This window comes from Camarhynchus parvulus, chromosome Z (genome assembly GCF_901933205.1).
Source record: "Camarhynchus parvulus chromosome Z, STF_HiC, whole genome shotgun sequence".
NCBI classification, from domain to species: Eukaryota; Metazoa; Chordata; class Aves; order Passeriformes; family Thraupidae; genus Camarhynchus; species Camarhynchus parvulus.
The window spans coordinates 19473165-19490879 of record NC_044601.1 but is presented as its reverse complement, the minus strand read 5'-3'; the positions used below and the strand labels follow the sequence as shown (position 1 = coordinate 19490879).

The window sequence follows — 17715 nt, the reverse complement described above, 5'->3', positions numbered from 1 at the left end:
GCTGTGGTTTTTTGATTTATATGTGTTTGGTCCTACCTGTGTAAAGACTGTTGATTCATTAGCAAGACAAAATCATACTGCAATATGTTGGGATTGATTATGCAAACAGGTAATTTGACTGAAGAATACAGAATTTAATAATTTGCTGCTGGATCTCTCTTGTAATGGAGGACATGCAGGCATGACAAAGTCAGCTTTCTCTGAAAATGTATGTGGAAGGATATTTTACGCAGAATTTTGGCATAAACAAGATCTCTAATTCTTTGGCAGATTTTAACAAAATGCAGATATGTGATAGAAGTGGATGTCAGCAAATATAGTATAGGCATGTTTGTTCTAAGACAAAACATTTTAGTTAACTTGTAGTCTTATTCCTGCAAGAGTAGTTTAGTGGGTGATATTGAGGATCAGGGTACAGTCCTTGATCAGTCTCTTTTCACATAGAAATAACCCATCTGTCAAGATCCACAAGTGTTGTAGTGTGAGAGCTAAATTCAGACTCGTGGTGACAAAACTGGATAAGTGTTACAGATTAAAGCCTTTCTTGCTCACCTGACTGTTCTGCAGTGACTTACTGCAAGAAACACTTACAGCTGCTTTTGGACAGTCTTGAGCATTCTCCTGTTCTTAGATTGTTTAGGAAAATAAAATTAAATCATTTGCTCCATTATGACTGCTCTACTGTCCTCTATTTCTTTTGTATTATGTTTCTTTTTAATGAAAATAATGACTGAGTTATGACCCCTGGCAAAACATTGTCAAGCAGAGTTAGTAGCTAATTATTTATCAAGAATTTAATTTAAACATGCATATCAGCATCTGTTAAAAATGTTCTTCTGTTCACTCTGACATTGATTTCAGTTTGCTTGTGTAATTTATGAAATGCTGTCTTATGCTTTTTTAATATCCATGTGTTTAAGTGTCATTACATTTTGACCATTTCTTATGATGTTTCTATGGCATAAGCAGGCAAGAAGACGTTGTTTGTGTCTTTGACTTTAACCTGTTGGTTCCAATACATAGTAGACATTCCTTATGAATGTTTGTCAAAGCAAGGAAAACAGATGTTTTTAAATCAATTGCTAATACTATCAGTACAGCATTTATTGTGTTGTTCTGAGTTGATTTGGTCTTGCTCTCTTGTAGGCCTATGGAAATGTTTGAAACATAAGAATGTTCACAAACAGAAGTTAATATAAAGAACATGGATAAGTGTGTGTTTTAAAACAGGGTTTTCTCTTGCTAGGAAAAAGCCCTTTGCTTTCACAAATTTAAACAAATACATTCATATTCTTGTTCTATACCTGTACTGTTAGAACTGACTCCAGTTTTGTTTTCTCCATTTCTAAGTTTGTCAGTGGTCAAAATATACTTTGTTCGTCTTTGCCATTGTTAGCAATCACCCCTCAAGTACAGAATCAAGATACCAAAGTAAATTGTTAGTATATTAACTATTCAGATGAAAAAAAACCCAACCAAAAAAACTCAGCCCTACACACAGATTTTTTACCTTTCTTTTGCTAATTAAAGTAAGTAAATGTCTTGCACACAGCATGTATTTTCTTGTTGACTAAAGTTTAAGTAAGCTTCAGAATTTTTAAAATAAAGCTTGCCAATTTCATTGTAACTACACTTCCAACATTATGAAACAGCCTGGAGTACATTCAACATTGTGTTTTGTGCTGAAAGGGCTACCAACACTCAAAACTAACAAACAAAACCCAAAAAACACCACTATATAAATCTAAATATATTTTGCCAGCTATGTTACCCCTGTTTTACCTCTGCAAAAATGACACAATTGAGTTCATTAACCCCAGGTGAAGTGAATTCCCTGGGCTTTCTACATTCTCTTGTTTGGACTTTGGAGAGGGTACCTGCTGCTTAGTCTAATTAGTTTCAAAGGGAATGTAGAATCATTTCTCAAGAGTTTACCCTGACCCAAAACATCTGACAAGAAAATGTCAGAGATACAAAATAAGAAGTTATTGTAGAGTTCAATAGCATTTTTGTTACAGTATCTTGTAGAAATAATGCAGATGAGAAAACCATGCTCAGATGGCTTTTAAATTTTGATACAAGATTTGCATAAAATTGTTATTCTTTTGGAAAGCAGGACTTGTTTTCATAGATAAGTTCCTCAGACCTTACCAAACATCTGTCTCTTCCCTTGTTCTGAGCAAAGCCAGCAAAATGAGTTAGAGCTGTGGGAGATTCCTCGTGAAGCTAAAAAGTGAAAATGCTATTATAGCCATCAGCAACTCACTCCCCCATTCACTAATGGCTGTTCTAAGCTCCGTGATTGTTTTGTTACATTTTTTCCAATATGCATCACTCAGAGCAGTGTTCTCCTAACCTATCTCATAACAACTTACTTATCTTTGCAAGGATCTTGTAACAACTTATTTATCTTTGCTGAGTTTGCCTTAAGGCTTTTGTGGGGGGTGGGCGTGGTTTGTTGAAAGCTTTTTAGAAATGAAAGTAGGCTCTATCCTTTCAGGAGCTGCAGTAGGTATTGAAACAGAGTCTCTTTCCTCTGTTGTAGTTTATAGTCAGTAACCATCTATCCAGAGTCTCTCTGTTTCAATCACAGCAGTTCTGTGATATGTTTCCATTCATATGTGTATATCTTTGTTGCCAATAATTCTACTTCTTATTGTTATTACTATCTTCCTGGTACAGGCATATTACTTTAATACCCAGTTCTCTCATGGTACTCTATTGCCATCATCATTATTATTATTACTATTACTATTTTTGTTACTGTCATCATCATCATCATCATTACTGTAATTTTTTTAGTTCTCTGGTTCTAAAGCAGATATAAACAAGATGTTATACACCATTGTTAATCCAGAAATGAATAAGTTTTCTTTGAAGGAATACTGTGCTCCTGCTGATGTGTTACTGTTAAAAGCAAATCCCTTTCTGTGTGTTTTATGATCTCAACTATGGAAATGCTTTGATGGGGATCCAAAAGAAAGGGAAAATGGAAGTGTATGGTGGATATTTTGAGTTTAAATCTGACAGTGATGAATGCTGATGGCTTCACAACGGCTGCTCATGTCTTGAACAGATACTCTTTGCTGGACAGCCAGGCCCAGAGAGTGGAGGTGAATGGAGTTACATACAGCTCCTGGCCACTCACAAGTGCTGATCCCCAGGGCTCAGTGCTGGGGACAGCCCTGTAAAGTCTTTATCCATGATCTGGATGTGGGGATCAAGTGCACCCTGTGTCACTTTGCAGATGACACTGAGTTGGGTAGCAGTGTTGATCTGCTGGAAGGTAGGAAGGCTCTGCAGAGGGATCTGGACAGGCTGGAATGATGGGCTGAGGCCAGCTGGATGAGGTTCAATGAGACGAAGATCTGTGTCCAGCCCTTGGGTTGTTACAGCCCCCTGCAGTGGTACAGGCTGGGGGCAGAGAGGCTGGAAAGCTACACAGAAGAAAAGGACCTGGGGGTGCTGGTTGACATCAGCTGAACATGAGCCAACTGTGCCCAGGTGGCCAAGAAGGCACATCCTGGCATGTGTCCACAATAGTGTGGCCAGCAGGAGCAGGGCAGGGATTGTCCCCCTGTACTGGACACTGGTGACACCGAATCACAATCACACCTTGAATCCTGCATTCAGATCTGAGCCCCTCAATTCAAGAAGGACATTGAGGCACTGGAGCATGTCCAGAAGGGCAGTGGAGCTGGTGAGGGGTCTGGAGCACAAGTCCTCTGGGGAACAGCTGAGGGAGCTGGGCAGATTTAGCCTGGAGAAAATTTTTCTCAGGGGGGACCTGATCACTATACAACTACATGAAAGGAGGTTGTGGCAGAATGGGGGTTGGTCTCCTCTCTCGGATAAGAAGTGGCAGGATAAGAGGAAATGGCCTCTACTTGGGCAGGGGAGGTTTAGATCTGATGTGAGGGAAAATTCCTTCAAGGAACAGGTTGTCAAGCATTGGAACAAGTTGTCCAGGGAAGTAGTTGAGTCACCATCCCTGGAGATATTTATTTAAAAGACATAGACATGGCTCTTAGGAAATTGATTTAGTGATGGGTTCAGCAGTGCTGGGTAAGGGTTGGTCTTAAAGACCTTTTCCCACCTAAATAAGTCTACAATTCTAAGAGGGTTGTCACATATTAAGTAGACAGGAATGTACACTAAACCCTGATATTTAGAGGAGGAAGATTAGGACTTGCAAATTTGAAAAATGAAGAACTGACATTTCCACTTTAAAGTAGATTATGTATTTATGATAGTATTTAATTACCTGGTCAGATCTGTTGCAGGGTTTTGCTTCTTTTTCCCATGCAACCTTCTCCCTGATGCACAAGGATCAGCATAGAAGGAGGGCAATACCTGACTGACAGAAAGCAAAAACCTATCAATTTTGAAATTTCCCTCGTGTTATAATTTGCAACTACATTTGTTACGCTTCTTATCTTTCTTTTTCTTTTTCTCTATTTGTCTTGGTGATCTTTTCCCTTTATGCTTTCCAAAATGTAATTTATAGATAACTGATGTCTCATAAAGCTCTGGTAGTGAACAGCAGAAACTTCATGAACAGGGAAAACACATGCACTTCTGGTAATATGAACTGTGCTGTGTGCAGGCAGTTCTTGTGGCCGGTTTGTACCTAGAGTGTTTTGTGAGGAAATTCTGGCATTTACCAATGACTCTGTTGGTCTGGGGGGTTGTGTAAGAGGTCTCAGATGCTGCCTGTCTCAGGTGAGCATCCTGGTGCTCCGTGGCACTGCCAGTTGGATCTTGCCCTGGGAGAGGGACTGGGTAAATGAGGCAAGGTAAATGAGGCACCTTGCTTCTCTTGAATGTTCAGTGGGGTTTTTTTTTTAATGATAGCATATTTGTATTTAGTTCTTTTAAGCTTTTAGAAAACAGTACTGCAATCTACTGTGTATGGCAATAGAAAATATGGTTGCTTTTTTATAAGCCTTCTTCCCCTGTACTCTTGAGAGAACTTTTCCAAGCCTAACTACCTAATTTCTGTATCTTCCTAGAATGTGTATTTTCTGGATCTACTAATTTATACATACACATATATATATATATGCGTATATATATATATATATATATATATATATATATATGCAGGTGTTCCTGCACCTGTGTGTAATCACCACCACTATTCACATTGTCTTTATTACTTGTTAATTTTTCATGTTCCCAGTGGTCGATTACTTCTGAAAAATACTTCAATTTACACATTTTGAAATCAGCATCTAATTTTGTGTCTGTCATTAGTGGGTATATTTACTCTTTGTATTACTTTTTCCTGTCACTTATTTTTAAAAGCCTTTCTTGTTCCTGCTAAGTTTTTATAACGTCATTAACTTGGCCTGCCCTTTTTTTTCCTTTCTGCCTGTTTCTTTTCCTTTTGCTCTGTTGATTTCTTCATTTCTCATCCAGCTTTGTCTTCACCTCCAATCCTTTGAGCAATGTCTCAGGAAATTGTATTGACCGCTTCCTTTCATTTGTATTTTTCAAAGGAACTGTTCTTGCACTTTGTTTCTAATCTTTCAAGGACTAGTCTCCTCTTTTACTGAAGAGAAGTTCACTGTTTGCTCCCACTAAATTATGTTCCCAGTTTTCTGGAAAAAAAATTCAATATTTTATTTTCACATGAAATGGGTTATATCTGTAGACTTAACCACAAGTCTGCACTTAGTAGTTAAATATTAGTTGGAATTGTAACTGTGTTTTTAACTGCCTTTCTAGCTAAGGTGCTGTCATCTTTAGACCTATTTTTAAACTAAAATCAGTAAACTGCCTTGGAGTGTAAGTTGTAGACACTGTCATGAATTTCTGCATACACATTTTCACTGATGATCCAGTAGTCATTTAAATTATTGGGCTTCCCTTTCATCTAATTTATCCTTTGCATAGCTTGAGATTACTATGATAGATGGATTTGTCACTCATGAGATATGAGGGGAGTTTTAAGCTCACAGGAAGTATCCTCCAGTCTTGAGGTTCAGATGTGCAATTCCCCTCTGTCCTTCTTTTTTTTAAACTCTTGTGACTTTACATTATCTTTCAGATAGCTCAGTTGGAACTTCTGGATCTTCATTGGATGTATTTTGTTTTATAATCCTTATAGTCAGTATTGTTTCCCTTTCAAGCTCTACTGCATGGATGTCACTCTTACTGTTGACTTCCCTTTGATACACGGTGTGGGAGTGTTAATTAGCTCATGCTTCATATGGAGCATCACCTCTGTGTTGTTGTACATGTATCTGCATGTTTCTTGAAACAGAATACAGGTTTTTAAGCACGTTTGATAACCTTGTTCTATTCTTACATATGTGAATACTTGTGGTAGTAATGAAAAGTGGAAATTCTTTTTAGAATTAATCCCAGTTAATAACCTCTAACAAGCCTCACTGAAAAAGGGAGTGAGTTTCTTCATAGTTCTTCACAATGGATATTATAAAACATGATTGTATCTGCTATTACTTTAAAAAAGAAAAGTTTAATCATTCAAGTCTGGTTCCTTTGTCTACTTGGTTTTTAGCTAATGTGTTCTTTTGATAACCTTTTTATCATTTCATGGGACTGTGTAAAGCAGTTCAGGAAAAGCAGGTTAATAGAAGAATATAGACTCTAAAATGTTCTAAAAGATGTGGATTTTGGTCCCAGTGGAGACTGACACTCTAGCCTACTTACTGTAGCTGGAATGTATTGATTTTCTTTTCCCCCATTTTAGCTGCACCACTGAATTAGGTATTGTGAAGCATCTTTCCCTGTGAAGAGAGGAAAAACTGTCATGAACTTTTTCACCCTAACAGTACAGCCTTTCAAACTAAACCCGACTGAATAGAAAAGTCTGTAAAAAGTCTGTAAAAACCCTGTAACTCAGCTCCCACTCACTTTTCTCCCTTTCCCACAGTTCTTCCAGCAACCTCAAGAAAGTGTGATGGATTACTGTAAGAAATTGATTTTAAAAACTTCCTTTATTTAAACCAGCAGTTATAATAATAATAATAATAATAATAATAATAATAATAATAATAATAATAATAGTAATAATAGTAATAATAGTAATAATAGAAAATGATGCATATCTGTGGCATGATCTCTGAAGGTTAGCAAAGTGGTCTTGTTCAGGTTTTCAGCGAGATGTTCAGTTACTGTTATAATTGGCTGATGAGTAGGTTTGGGCCTAACTAGAATGCCAGTGTTCGATTTCACAGTGTCCTCTGTGAAGATATGTCACCACTTACCCTGGCTTTAGTGACAATTTTCTAAAAAGGAAACTCATGGGAAATCATTATGCTGTTTATATGTCTCCCTTGTTGGAGAGCATTATCCTGTGATATTTTAGCACTGTTTTCCACTGCATGATGGCATCTAGCTAAGGTTAAGGCAGAACAAGTCCCTTTGCAATTTTGTGACTATATTTTACTTACTGAAGGAGAAAAAATAACCGACAATTAAGTATTTCAGATGTCACTGAAAGAACATGTGCAACTAATCAATGATATCCTTAGGGAACATGATTTTATGAAACTGATAAGGTAGAAAAATCGGGGATTTTATGATTTGTCTTACATAATAATAATTGCACCCTTCCAATGAAAAAGACATTTCTACTGATGTAAACATCAGACTTTCCCTTGTGTTGTGTTGTGTTGTGTTCAGGTTTTTCTCCTGAAGCACAGCGTAGTTCATTAAAGTTTGACAGTAAAAGATAAATACCCTTTACAATTTTCTAAGAAAATATGGCACTTTTAGTTCAGCTGAAATCAATGAGTTGAAAAATGTATTTCTGGAGTCACTTCCCAAATCACTTGCTAGAGGTTGTATTAGGTTTAGTTTTGGGGGAAGAGGGAGTTTTATTTCGTTTAGGAAGGAAATACACATCCTGTGGATTTTTTCTTAAATTAGCTTACTTAGCACTCTGAGGCCCATATTTGAAATTCATTGCTATGATCTTGATAGAATTTGGATGCAACAAAAATTCACATTACAAAGAACTAAGTGTGAGTTTTTATTTCTTTGAAAATATTTATATTTCAGTTTCTGGCAGCAGAGCAAACAAGATAGCTAGTCATGCCTACAAACCAATATCATATATTCACTGGAACAAACTCTGCCGTTGAGCATATTACATCACAAATTATAGGTAATGGTTGAGAAACTTTACCTGCTGGTTCCTTTTCTGAACTATCCTATCATGTAAAGATGGTCAGGTTTGCAAAATATGGATTTCTTACAGGTTTTCAGACAGAAGTAAAAAATCTCTTATAATAACATTTCTGATTTAAGAGTAATTTTTCTAACTTCAGTAGGAAGCTGAGAATGCTTAGATTTTTTTTTTCTACATGCACACGCCTACTCCATTGTGGCTGGTTGGTACTTCTAGAGGTTTTATTGTGGTATTGGTTGGTTCGGTGGATTTGGGGTTTGTGTGGCTTTTTGTTGGCTTTTCTTTGTTTTAGTTTAGTTATGTTGTTGCTGTTGTTATCAGGCTTTGTTTTTTCTCCTTTCCTTTGGTTTCCACTGTGTATTTTAAATGGCAAGATTATGTCCTCGCCCCTTGTTGAATCAAAGCCAATGAAGTCAAGCCAGAAGATAATTTGCCCCCTATTAGTATAATTAACTTGTAAACTTCATATTTTTATTTTTAATACTTGAAAATCCATGTCACATTATATTATATCACTTGCAAAATACTCCTTTGGTCAATGCAGTCATTCCTTCCTTCATAAAACTCTGGAAATGACAATATTCCCAATCAGCAGAGGTGGTGTACAAATACAATGCAGTGCAAAATTGCCTTTGCTTCTCTTCAAATTCTACATTTCAAGTTTAGTGATCACTAAAGCAGAGTTATTGACCACTAAGAAACTGTATGGCTTAACAGACTAAAATGGATACTACTTGCTTACATTTTTTTGTGAAAGGTATTTGGTCAGGCCAGGATTAACAGAGCTTGGGTTGACTTGATACATGGGTGGTGGGGGGGAAACCCAAACCAAAATAGAATGAGATATTAATCTCAAGTGAGTGGAAGTAGAAGCAAGTAGGCTTGTAAGACCTGTCAGTAGTTTTTCTTTTATAAAATGGTGTATCCTTCTGTTCTTCCCTGCTCCATTCAGCAGCCTCAGCAGGCAGCTCAGCTTTTAGAAAAAGCTGTCAAGAGTTTATGTATGAAGTTGCACATAAGCACTGGATGCCCTTAAACATCTTTCTACAACTTTTTGCAGTTCCTCATCGCATATAATTAGCAAGATGGTTTTATTTGATCCAGCCATACACATTTCTATGCAATTCACACACTCTCTGAATATGCATCCACCTCCACACTTTCTTTTGTGCATAACGTAAATGCAGAACGGGATAAATTTTTCAGCAGCAGAGTGCTGATTTTGCAGAATGCAAACAGTGGCATTTTTAATGCAGCATCTTCATATAGAGGTGAACTGAAAGGCTTAACACTTACCAACATTTTAGACCTCCTTGTTTGTTGTATCCCTTAAAATCTGGAACAGAAAAGTTCAAAAGCTGCATTTTTCACTGATCTTTTATTCAAAAATTTTAGTGATGGCCTCAGCTGTTAAGAAAGCATAGCCTCTGCATTCAGACCTGCAAATGTAAAATAAAAAAATCCAGTTCTCAAATACTTTTGTTTTTAAATGATTTAAGTCCATTACATCTTATATTGAGCAGGTTTTCCTTACACAAATAACCAAACCATTTGCTATAAAACCTGCTATAAAATCTAGATGACTTCTAGATGTCTCTTCCAACCTTTCTTTTTCTTTTTGTCATCCTGCTATCCTCTATATACCAGTGTCTCCCTTGTGATATTGTAATGTAAAAGAATACACACGCAGGAGTAAGTTACCTTCTGAATGTAAGAGTAACGTGTCTTTCCAGACTTGTTTCTTCTCTATATTTATTACTTCTATCATGGGGTGGGAAAGTGAGCAGGATGAACATGGAAAGCTTTGCTTCTAGTAGTCAATTTAATTTTAAATCCAGTGAAGTTTCTTCCATACATACATTCACTTCAGACCAGGCCTTCATTAAGGATATCTCTTTAAGAAAGCTTATGGCGTAATTTTTCTTGTGAAGTACACGTTTTCAGAATGCATGTCAGTATGAATAGTAAAGAAATAGCGGCTTTATCTTTCAGGTGAGACGTTGGTTGAATTTATGAACTGTTTTTCTTTGCCCTGTGAAAACTATAGATCGTCTCATCAAGGGAAAAACAGAGAATGTAGTCTGGGCATTATGTGGCCATTGTATCACAGTTGTGGAAGAATGTGGCAAGTCTGGCCAGCAGCTGCATGGTCAGAGCTTTGTGATTCAGAACTGTAGGGCAGATACATGGAGTGTATTGTATGTGGACCTGTCAAGCCAAGCAGGGAGTTTCCCTTGTTGTCGTTTACCAAGACGTGCATTAATAAAACTGCACAAAGTGAAGAGTTCTTCTGCTCACAAGCCAGATGGTAGTCTTCTGTGAGGTGAACATGAAAGCACTAAGGTGAGGCTGTTTTATTTTATATTTTAAATAAACAGAACTTCATTCACAAATAAGCATGCCAGTAACTTAGTTCCAGAATCAGACATCTCTGCCTGAGAGGAATATATGCTGGCACCAGTGATGGCAGGTGAAAAAGAATGTAGTAGCATAAGCTGAATGTATTTCTGAGTGATTCATCAGGAACTGTGGTTTTCCTATCAAAATGAGGCATTCCAAAATAGGTGTAAAAATGGAGAATTGAAAAGTATTGCAAGAGAGAAATGTTTTAGAAGCTTGAATGGAACTGTGCAATATCTAAAAAATTTTTTTAAACTGGGGTTTCTATTGTGCCTTTTTTTTTACAGACAGTCATTTTAGAAAATGAAGAGCTCCCTAAGATATTTCTTGACTTTCTGAATGTTCGTCATGTACCTACCTTGCCAAAAGCAGAAAGCTGTGGGTAAGCTCTCCTTTACCGAAAAATATATGGAGGCCAAAAGGCCCACATCCACTCAGTGCTGATGCAATTCCATTGACTTAAAATGGTCTTGCTGCCAACTCTAACACTGTAAAATAAATGGGCATTAGGTTCATGTTAAGTATGTTTATATATCCCCAAAAGGTTGTAAAATAAATCCAGCATGTTCATGACAGAAGGGAAGTGTAATGTAATATTATTGGAAAGCAAAGGAGAGCTTAGATGAGAAAAATATTACTTTCTTGTAGATCATGAAGTATCTACTGAAATGTAAGATATTCATAAGCGCTTAGTAAAATTGCATAGAAAGCTTTTGCATGTGTTTTATGATCATAGCATCTGCACAACATAGTGCATCATTCCATGATAATTTTATGATCTCACTCTGTGTGTTCAAAAATGAGGTTCTTTCACCTTTCTGATGACATTACCCCAGTGACCTGATTGCCCATCCTCTGGGAAGGGTTCCTAGCCAGTGGCAGAAGGGAATCTTGGGACGATGAGTGTAAGGGCTACAGAAATACCCAAACCAGTGTAACTGGAAGCTCTGTTACCATCTGCAGCTGTGAGCTTTGTAGGCAGAATTTATTTTGCTATGTAAGATGATGTGATTGATAGTTCAGAAGCATTACCATTCTGCTCCCCAGAAAGCCACGTGGCCCTTTTCCACTTTGGGGCAGGCTGTTTGAATCCATAGTAGTGAAAAGGCAAATTTACCTGAAGATAATTTTGAGGCCCTTTTATCCTTGGAGGTCTCTATGGCACAGGGCAGTGTCCAGAGTGACTCAGAAGCTATCAGGCTTGTAGTTTTCACTTGCAGTTAATGACATCAGCCAGTATCCTCAGTGGTACTACACCTCAGCACTTCACAGATAGATTGATGGAAATTAATCTGTTACAGTAAAATGGATGCTGTCATTTTCAAATAGTGGTGGTTATAAAATGATACAATCTCCCATGTATATTTCCTTATGTGGCATTATGTGGCCACTGACCAGCAAATTGCTCCCTTTGGTGATTCTTAAAGGATTTGGGGGTTTTAATTGTAAAATTAATTTTGTTGTAACCAAATTTCCTGTCACTTTACTTGCAGCTCTTTTGATGAAACAGAATCTGAAGAATCAAGGTGAGCTTGATTTCTACTCTTTATAGGGCACCTGATTAATAAATTGCTTAAATTATTGCCATTTATTTTATTTGTTACTTGCAGTTAACAAATTAGAAGTAGTTTAGCATTAAAATTGTATTTGTTAAATATTACCATCAGCTGTGCTATATCTATCCATTTTTAGTGTGGCTGGAACATCCTTATGCTAGCATTGAGAAATTCTTTACAAAACTGACAGAACAGTGCCAGCTCTGAAATACATCTGGGAATGTATTTTTTGTAGCAAGATTTAGCAGAAGGAATTAGAATCCAAGATCTGGGTTCTTCCCCATGCATTTGATAGAGCTTCTGCATCTGGTGGCACTACTTGGAATGTGTATGTACAGAGCAGAGTGGAGAGGGCTGGGGGAGGCTGTCTGTGATATGGCTAAGGGTGAGAGTCAGGCCTGAGGGGCTTCCAAGGGCTTCTCTCCACAAGTGATGGATACAGCAACTGCTTTGGGGGCTGTAAAAACACGGTGGCATTTTGAGTCAGCTTGGTGGCCTGGAGAGCCTGTGGACCCTGGCTGTAGGTGGTCTTGTAGCCTGCATGACCACGTGCCAGGGAGCAGAGCAGCATCAGGAAGTTTCAGAGCTGCAAGCCAGTCCTCCTGGATGCAGCCCCTTCACTCCAGCTTGACACTGAGGGTCTCAGTGTATGGCTGAGGAGCAGCAAGCTTTGCTTTTTGGAGATGGAGCCTGCCCTTCTGGGCAGCCCTGGTGTGTGGAACCGCACTGCATGGTTCCCAGCAGCTCGACCACTTCACTTTATCAAAGCTAGTTTGTAGAACAGTCTGTTTGCTGTCCCTTGATACTGACATCCCTGTTCTTGACCTTTCCAGCAAACTGTCCCACCAGCCTGTGCTGCTGTTCCTAAGGGATCCATATGTCTTGCCTAAAGCAAACGGTAATCAAACCTGTCATCTGTTAACAGCACTTTACTGATCTGACCCTGCACTGCATAAACCACATTATTATTATTAATACTGGCCTAGTCAAATGACACTGGTCCAAAATCTAATAACCTGCCAATAAAACGATAGTTCTTGTGTAAGAAACCATTAAAACACTAAGTGGGGTGGGTGATTTGTAAAAGGGTGGAATTTTCCCCCTAGTTGTTCTCTCAGGCAAACCTACTGAGAATTCAAATCAAAAGAACAACACTGCTTTTCTTTTCTTGTTGTTGACCCTTTGGCTGTTTTGCCTGAAGGTCTTGAACTTGGAGGCCCAGTCCTTTGTAAGTGCTTTTTCCCTAAACAACAGCTGGTCTACTGCAAGCATGTTTGTATTTCCATTTGGATTATTATTATTATTTCTTATCATTTATAACCTCTGGAGCTCTTTATGGGGAAAAAAGGTGTACTTTAAGTGATATATTTCACAAGACATTTACATTAGACTTACGCAATTCAAAAGAGCATTGGAAATTGTTATAAAGTCTTCTTTTAATATAAAAAGTTCTTTGAATTAATAATTCAGAGAATTTACCCTGTCTCAAATTCAGTGTGTGCAGGGGAAAAAAGTACCATTTTCAGAGTGGGTTACTCTTAGCTTTGTCATTTTACTTGTTTGAACATGTTATTTCTAATAAATAATTTATTTTTAAGATGTAATATGCTTTCAGAAGAGAATTTTCTCCCTGAGCTGCATATAATTTTTTTTAATGTGGCATTTTGTTTCATTTCTACTGTGTAGAAATCTCACACTGCCTTAAAATTAATTAAATTTTTAAGAATAAATTTAGGAAAGAACACTTTTTAGCTTTCCCTAGACAATGGAGTGTACTTCCTTGATATTTTCTCAAGATCTCTCTAAATCCTTGAGGGGAAGGCATAAGGAAGACAAAGCCAATCTCTTTTCTGTGCTGCCCAGTGATAGGACTAGAACATAAGGAATATTTTCCCAAGCCCAGACACAGGCTGTCCAGAGTGGTGCTGGGTCTCCACTCTTGGAGACACTCAGAAGCCGCGTGGCCATGGTCCTGGGCAACTGCCTGCAGGTGCTCCTTCTTGAGCTTTCTAAAATTTTCCCTCTCAGATCAGTTCTTACTTTGATAGACTCTGATTCCTTTGTAAAAACAGCCAAGGTTGTTCAACCTATGACCAAAAGTAAGTGTCCATTAACAAATAACTATTTATTATACGTTGTCTTTGAAGAAGGTGAATTTCAATCAGAAGTCTTTCCTGAATACAGGGATGCCTGTGTTAACATATTTCAAAAGCAGGAAATAGTGTGAGTTTTAAACAAAATAAAAAACTATTTCTGGAATATAATACTCAAAGAACATTTTTACCCTGTCATGGCACTGTGACTTGTCATTATAAAATACAATCTTGCCATTACTCTAGTGACTGGGCTTTAAGCACTGTTGAATTGCAAGACAGTTTTTCCAGAAATAAGATGCACAGTTACAAAACCTCACTGATCTTCAGATTCCCTTTTTCAAGATGTATTTAACAGTCTGAGGGCCCAAGTGTACATTACTTTTTGTGTAAGGGTGTGGGGAAAAAGAAAAAAATAATGTTCTCAAGAAAAATGAAGGAAAAACCTAATGTGCTTCAAACTGGAGATGATACTTTGGAAGCTAAAAAAGTGGGATCTTAGATTTACTGTCAGTTGTTTGAAAATTGTTCTGATGGTTCTTTAAGCCATGGAGGGGTCACAGATCTGCAAGACTGCTTTGTTGTGTTTATACTTAAAGTTATATAGATATATATATGTATACTTTAGTTGCATTTAACTTAAACTGATATGCTTGATTTTTTAAGCAGAAAAGGCTCACATTAAATCTAATGTTGTGAGGATGCATAATTTTGAAAATTAATACTTATTTTCCTATATATACTGTATGTTATAGAAGAACCAATAAAAACTGGTTTCTGGAACATTTAATCTACAAGGACAGCACCAGTCTATTTTGGTAACATTGATGACAGCTGCATAGGGTTATTATGCCAGGGTAATTTGGGACAGATATCTTAAAGGATTTGAGGAAACACTAATGGATTCAAAATATCAGCAAGTCATTAATAATTATGACTTACTATGAGAAGCTGGGTAGAATTATGCATATCTTGTTTACAGGGGAAGTTACCGTTCATAAAAACATCCTAAAGTATCTATGTTCATAACATCTGTAATCTGAAATCACTTTATTAATAACAATGAAATAACACATTTAAAACATTAAGGATTGCTTTTATAGGGTCCAAATCTACCTTTGCTCAGTATTTTTAATTCCAAAATTATTTATGTGAAAGAGTTAGGGGCAAACCCTAATTCCCACCCACATTAGGTGATCTAATTTATCACATACTAATGATTTTATAAAAGTTGAATCTTCCCTTTGTGAATACCTGTAGGCTGATAGTTGAAGCTTTGTTTCATGTGGAAAGTTCCTCATCAGGAACCGTCTACTCTTAGCAGGAAATCCATTTCTAGTATACTAACAATTTTAAGGTTGTAAGATGTGATCAGAAATTCTTAGTTTTAATGTCTGGTGATTTAAATAGACCCTTCATTAAAACATCAGATGTTGGTGCATTTCAAAAATCTTTTTAATTCAACAGTGTATATCCATGTGCATGGATCTATTATTGTGCTCTATCAGGCAATTCTTTCATGCCAAATGGAACGTGAAAATTAACTGGCAGTTTCCTCTGCATCAGTGACAACAAAGTAGTGGGAATTTTTTCCTTCAAGTACTGTTGGATGACATTTTGTAACGTGACATTTTATGTTGATCGGACAACCTGAAAATTTCTTCTCTCAAATAATCATTTTTGTACAGGCATCCTCAAGTCTTCTCAGTCTAAACATCGCTGTAAACCACAATACAGAAAACAGCTTTGAAGTATTCCCAGTAGTAATCTAGAAATTTCTTCAAGTATATTGAGATTTTGTTAGAAACTGAATTGCCAGTGTAATCCATCTTCCTTGTGAGAAAAGATTCAGATAAAGAGCTGGAACCTAGCAGCCTTAAGTATTAGAACATCCCTTTAAATCAATAAGCTACAAATCTGGCAGCGCATTCATGCAATGCCCACTGCTACCCTAAAGTGACTTTAGTGCTGAAACAGCATTACTAATAGCACATCCTCAACATGGATAAGCAGTTGAGTGATGCAGTAACCCAAAGTAAATGAGGCCTTACCTAGTTAAGTTTCACAAACACATTTATATTGTACTGACATGGATAAGAAAGTAAGTTTCTTTCTTTTTTTTTTCCATTTTTTTTCAGATGACTTTCCAAACGTAGTTATAGACGGCATTCTACATGGAATATTTTATCCTCACTTACTGCCTAGGTAGAAGTAATACGAGGCAAGAAGAAGCTGAAGTCATGGTTAACAGAATTAACAGGAATAAAATTCTGTGATGTGAAAATAATGCTCAGAAGCAAGAGGCACAATCTCAGATTAAGTTCAAGCATTACGACTTTTTAAATAAAATCACTGTCATTACAGTTGCTGCTTTTAAAAAAGATATGGAAACAACAGTATTGAAGTTATTTATACTTTCTATATATTGACATGCTCTATTTAACACTAAATATTCTAAGTCATACACTGAATTATGCTAACCTTTGAAAAGTTTTACTAATTATTTCTATAATTTCTCTTAAAGCAAACACTAAACCATTTTGCACCAGGATTTTTCCCAGCACATTACCCATTGCTGGCACTGGATGGATTAGAAGTGCTGAAGAGAGTGTGTGCAGAATTGGAAACATGCTTTCACATTCTGAAACACACAGCACTCTCTGAGGAAATTTTCTAGATTTCAGTTTAAATGATTTTACTTACCAGGAGCTTCTCTATGGCTTTTGCACATCTCCATTCAGTTATAACATCTAATTTGTGTGTTTGTTTACTCTCCACACCAACTTGCTGACTGTATTCCATATATTAACATTTTATAAGTCACAGAACATACAACTCTGTGGTAAACTAAAGCAAGAATATTATTAAGATTGTGATCAAACTAAAACTTACACATATATATGTATGTTCAGATTTAACTGGAAATTTGTACGTGTGCTGCTGGACATTATAAAATAAATTACTAGGACATGAATGTACCACTTCAGTGTTTTTTTTGTGAAATTTTTCTATTGACGTTTTTCTGAGATTCCGTTCTCTGAGATGGGTTTCACAGATGTCTGTCTTCCCACGAAGTGTGAGAAAATACCGGTGTGTCTGCTCATTTAAAGCTCTTAGCTGAACATGGTAGCCTTACAGAACTGTATGTCTTGGTGAAAAAAATTAAGATTAATGGAACACAGAGTAAGTCACTGGGCTCATCAGCAGAAGAGAGTGTTACACAAAACCAGCAATGGTAAAGCTGGGCACAAACCTAAGTCAGATCCTGGAGACACACAGGTTGCTCTAACTGGTAAATGTGTTTGGAAGCCATCTGGGGAGAGTGGAAAGCTGGGACTTCAAAAAAAGATAGGCCTGTGACTGCAGCACATGTTCAGGTACCGTAACTTGGAGGTCTGTAAGCTCAGCCTCCAGGAGAGCTTTCAGCTACTGGCAGACTGAGGCATTCTCACTCCTGCTTGCTAACCTGCTCCCAAAGCTGCTTTTCAGAGAACTTTACTTTAAA

The 17715-nt window shown here is 37.2% G+C and overlaps 1 protein-coding gene across 1 annotated transcript in view; it reads left to right on the top strand.

The window, feature by feature from the left end:
- The window catches only part of SNX24 (sorting nexin 24), an 87114-nt gene extending 69930 nt beyond the window's left edge, over positions 1 to 17184 (top strand). Inside the window, exons 4-7 of the mRNA XM_030969241.1 lie at positions 10849 to 10943; positions 12055 to 12087; positions 12951 to 13015; positions 16349 to 17184. Of these exons, the coding sequence (XP_030825101.1) occupies positions 10849 to 10943; positions 12055 to 12087; positions 12951 to 13015; positions 16349 to 16419 (264 nt within the window). The 3' untranslated portion in view covers positions 16420 to 17184. The remainder of the gene's footprint in view (positions 1 to 10848; positions 10944 to 12054; positions 12088 to 12950; positions 13016 to 16348) is intronic.
- The last annotated feature ends 531 nt before the right edge of the window (positions 17185 to 17715 follow it).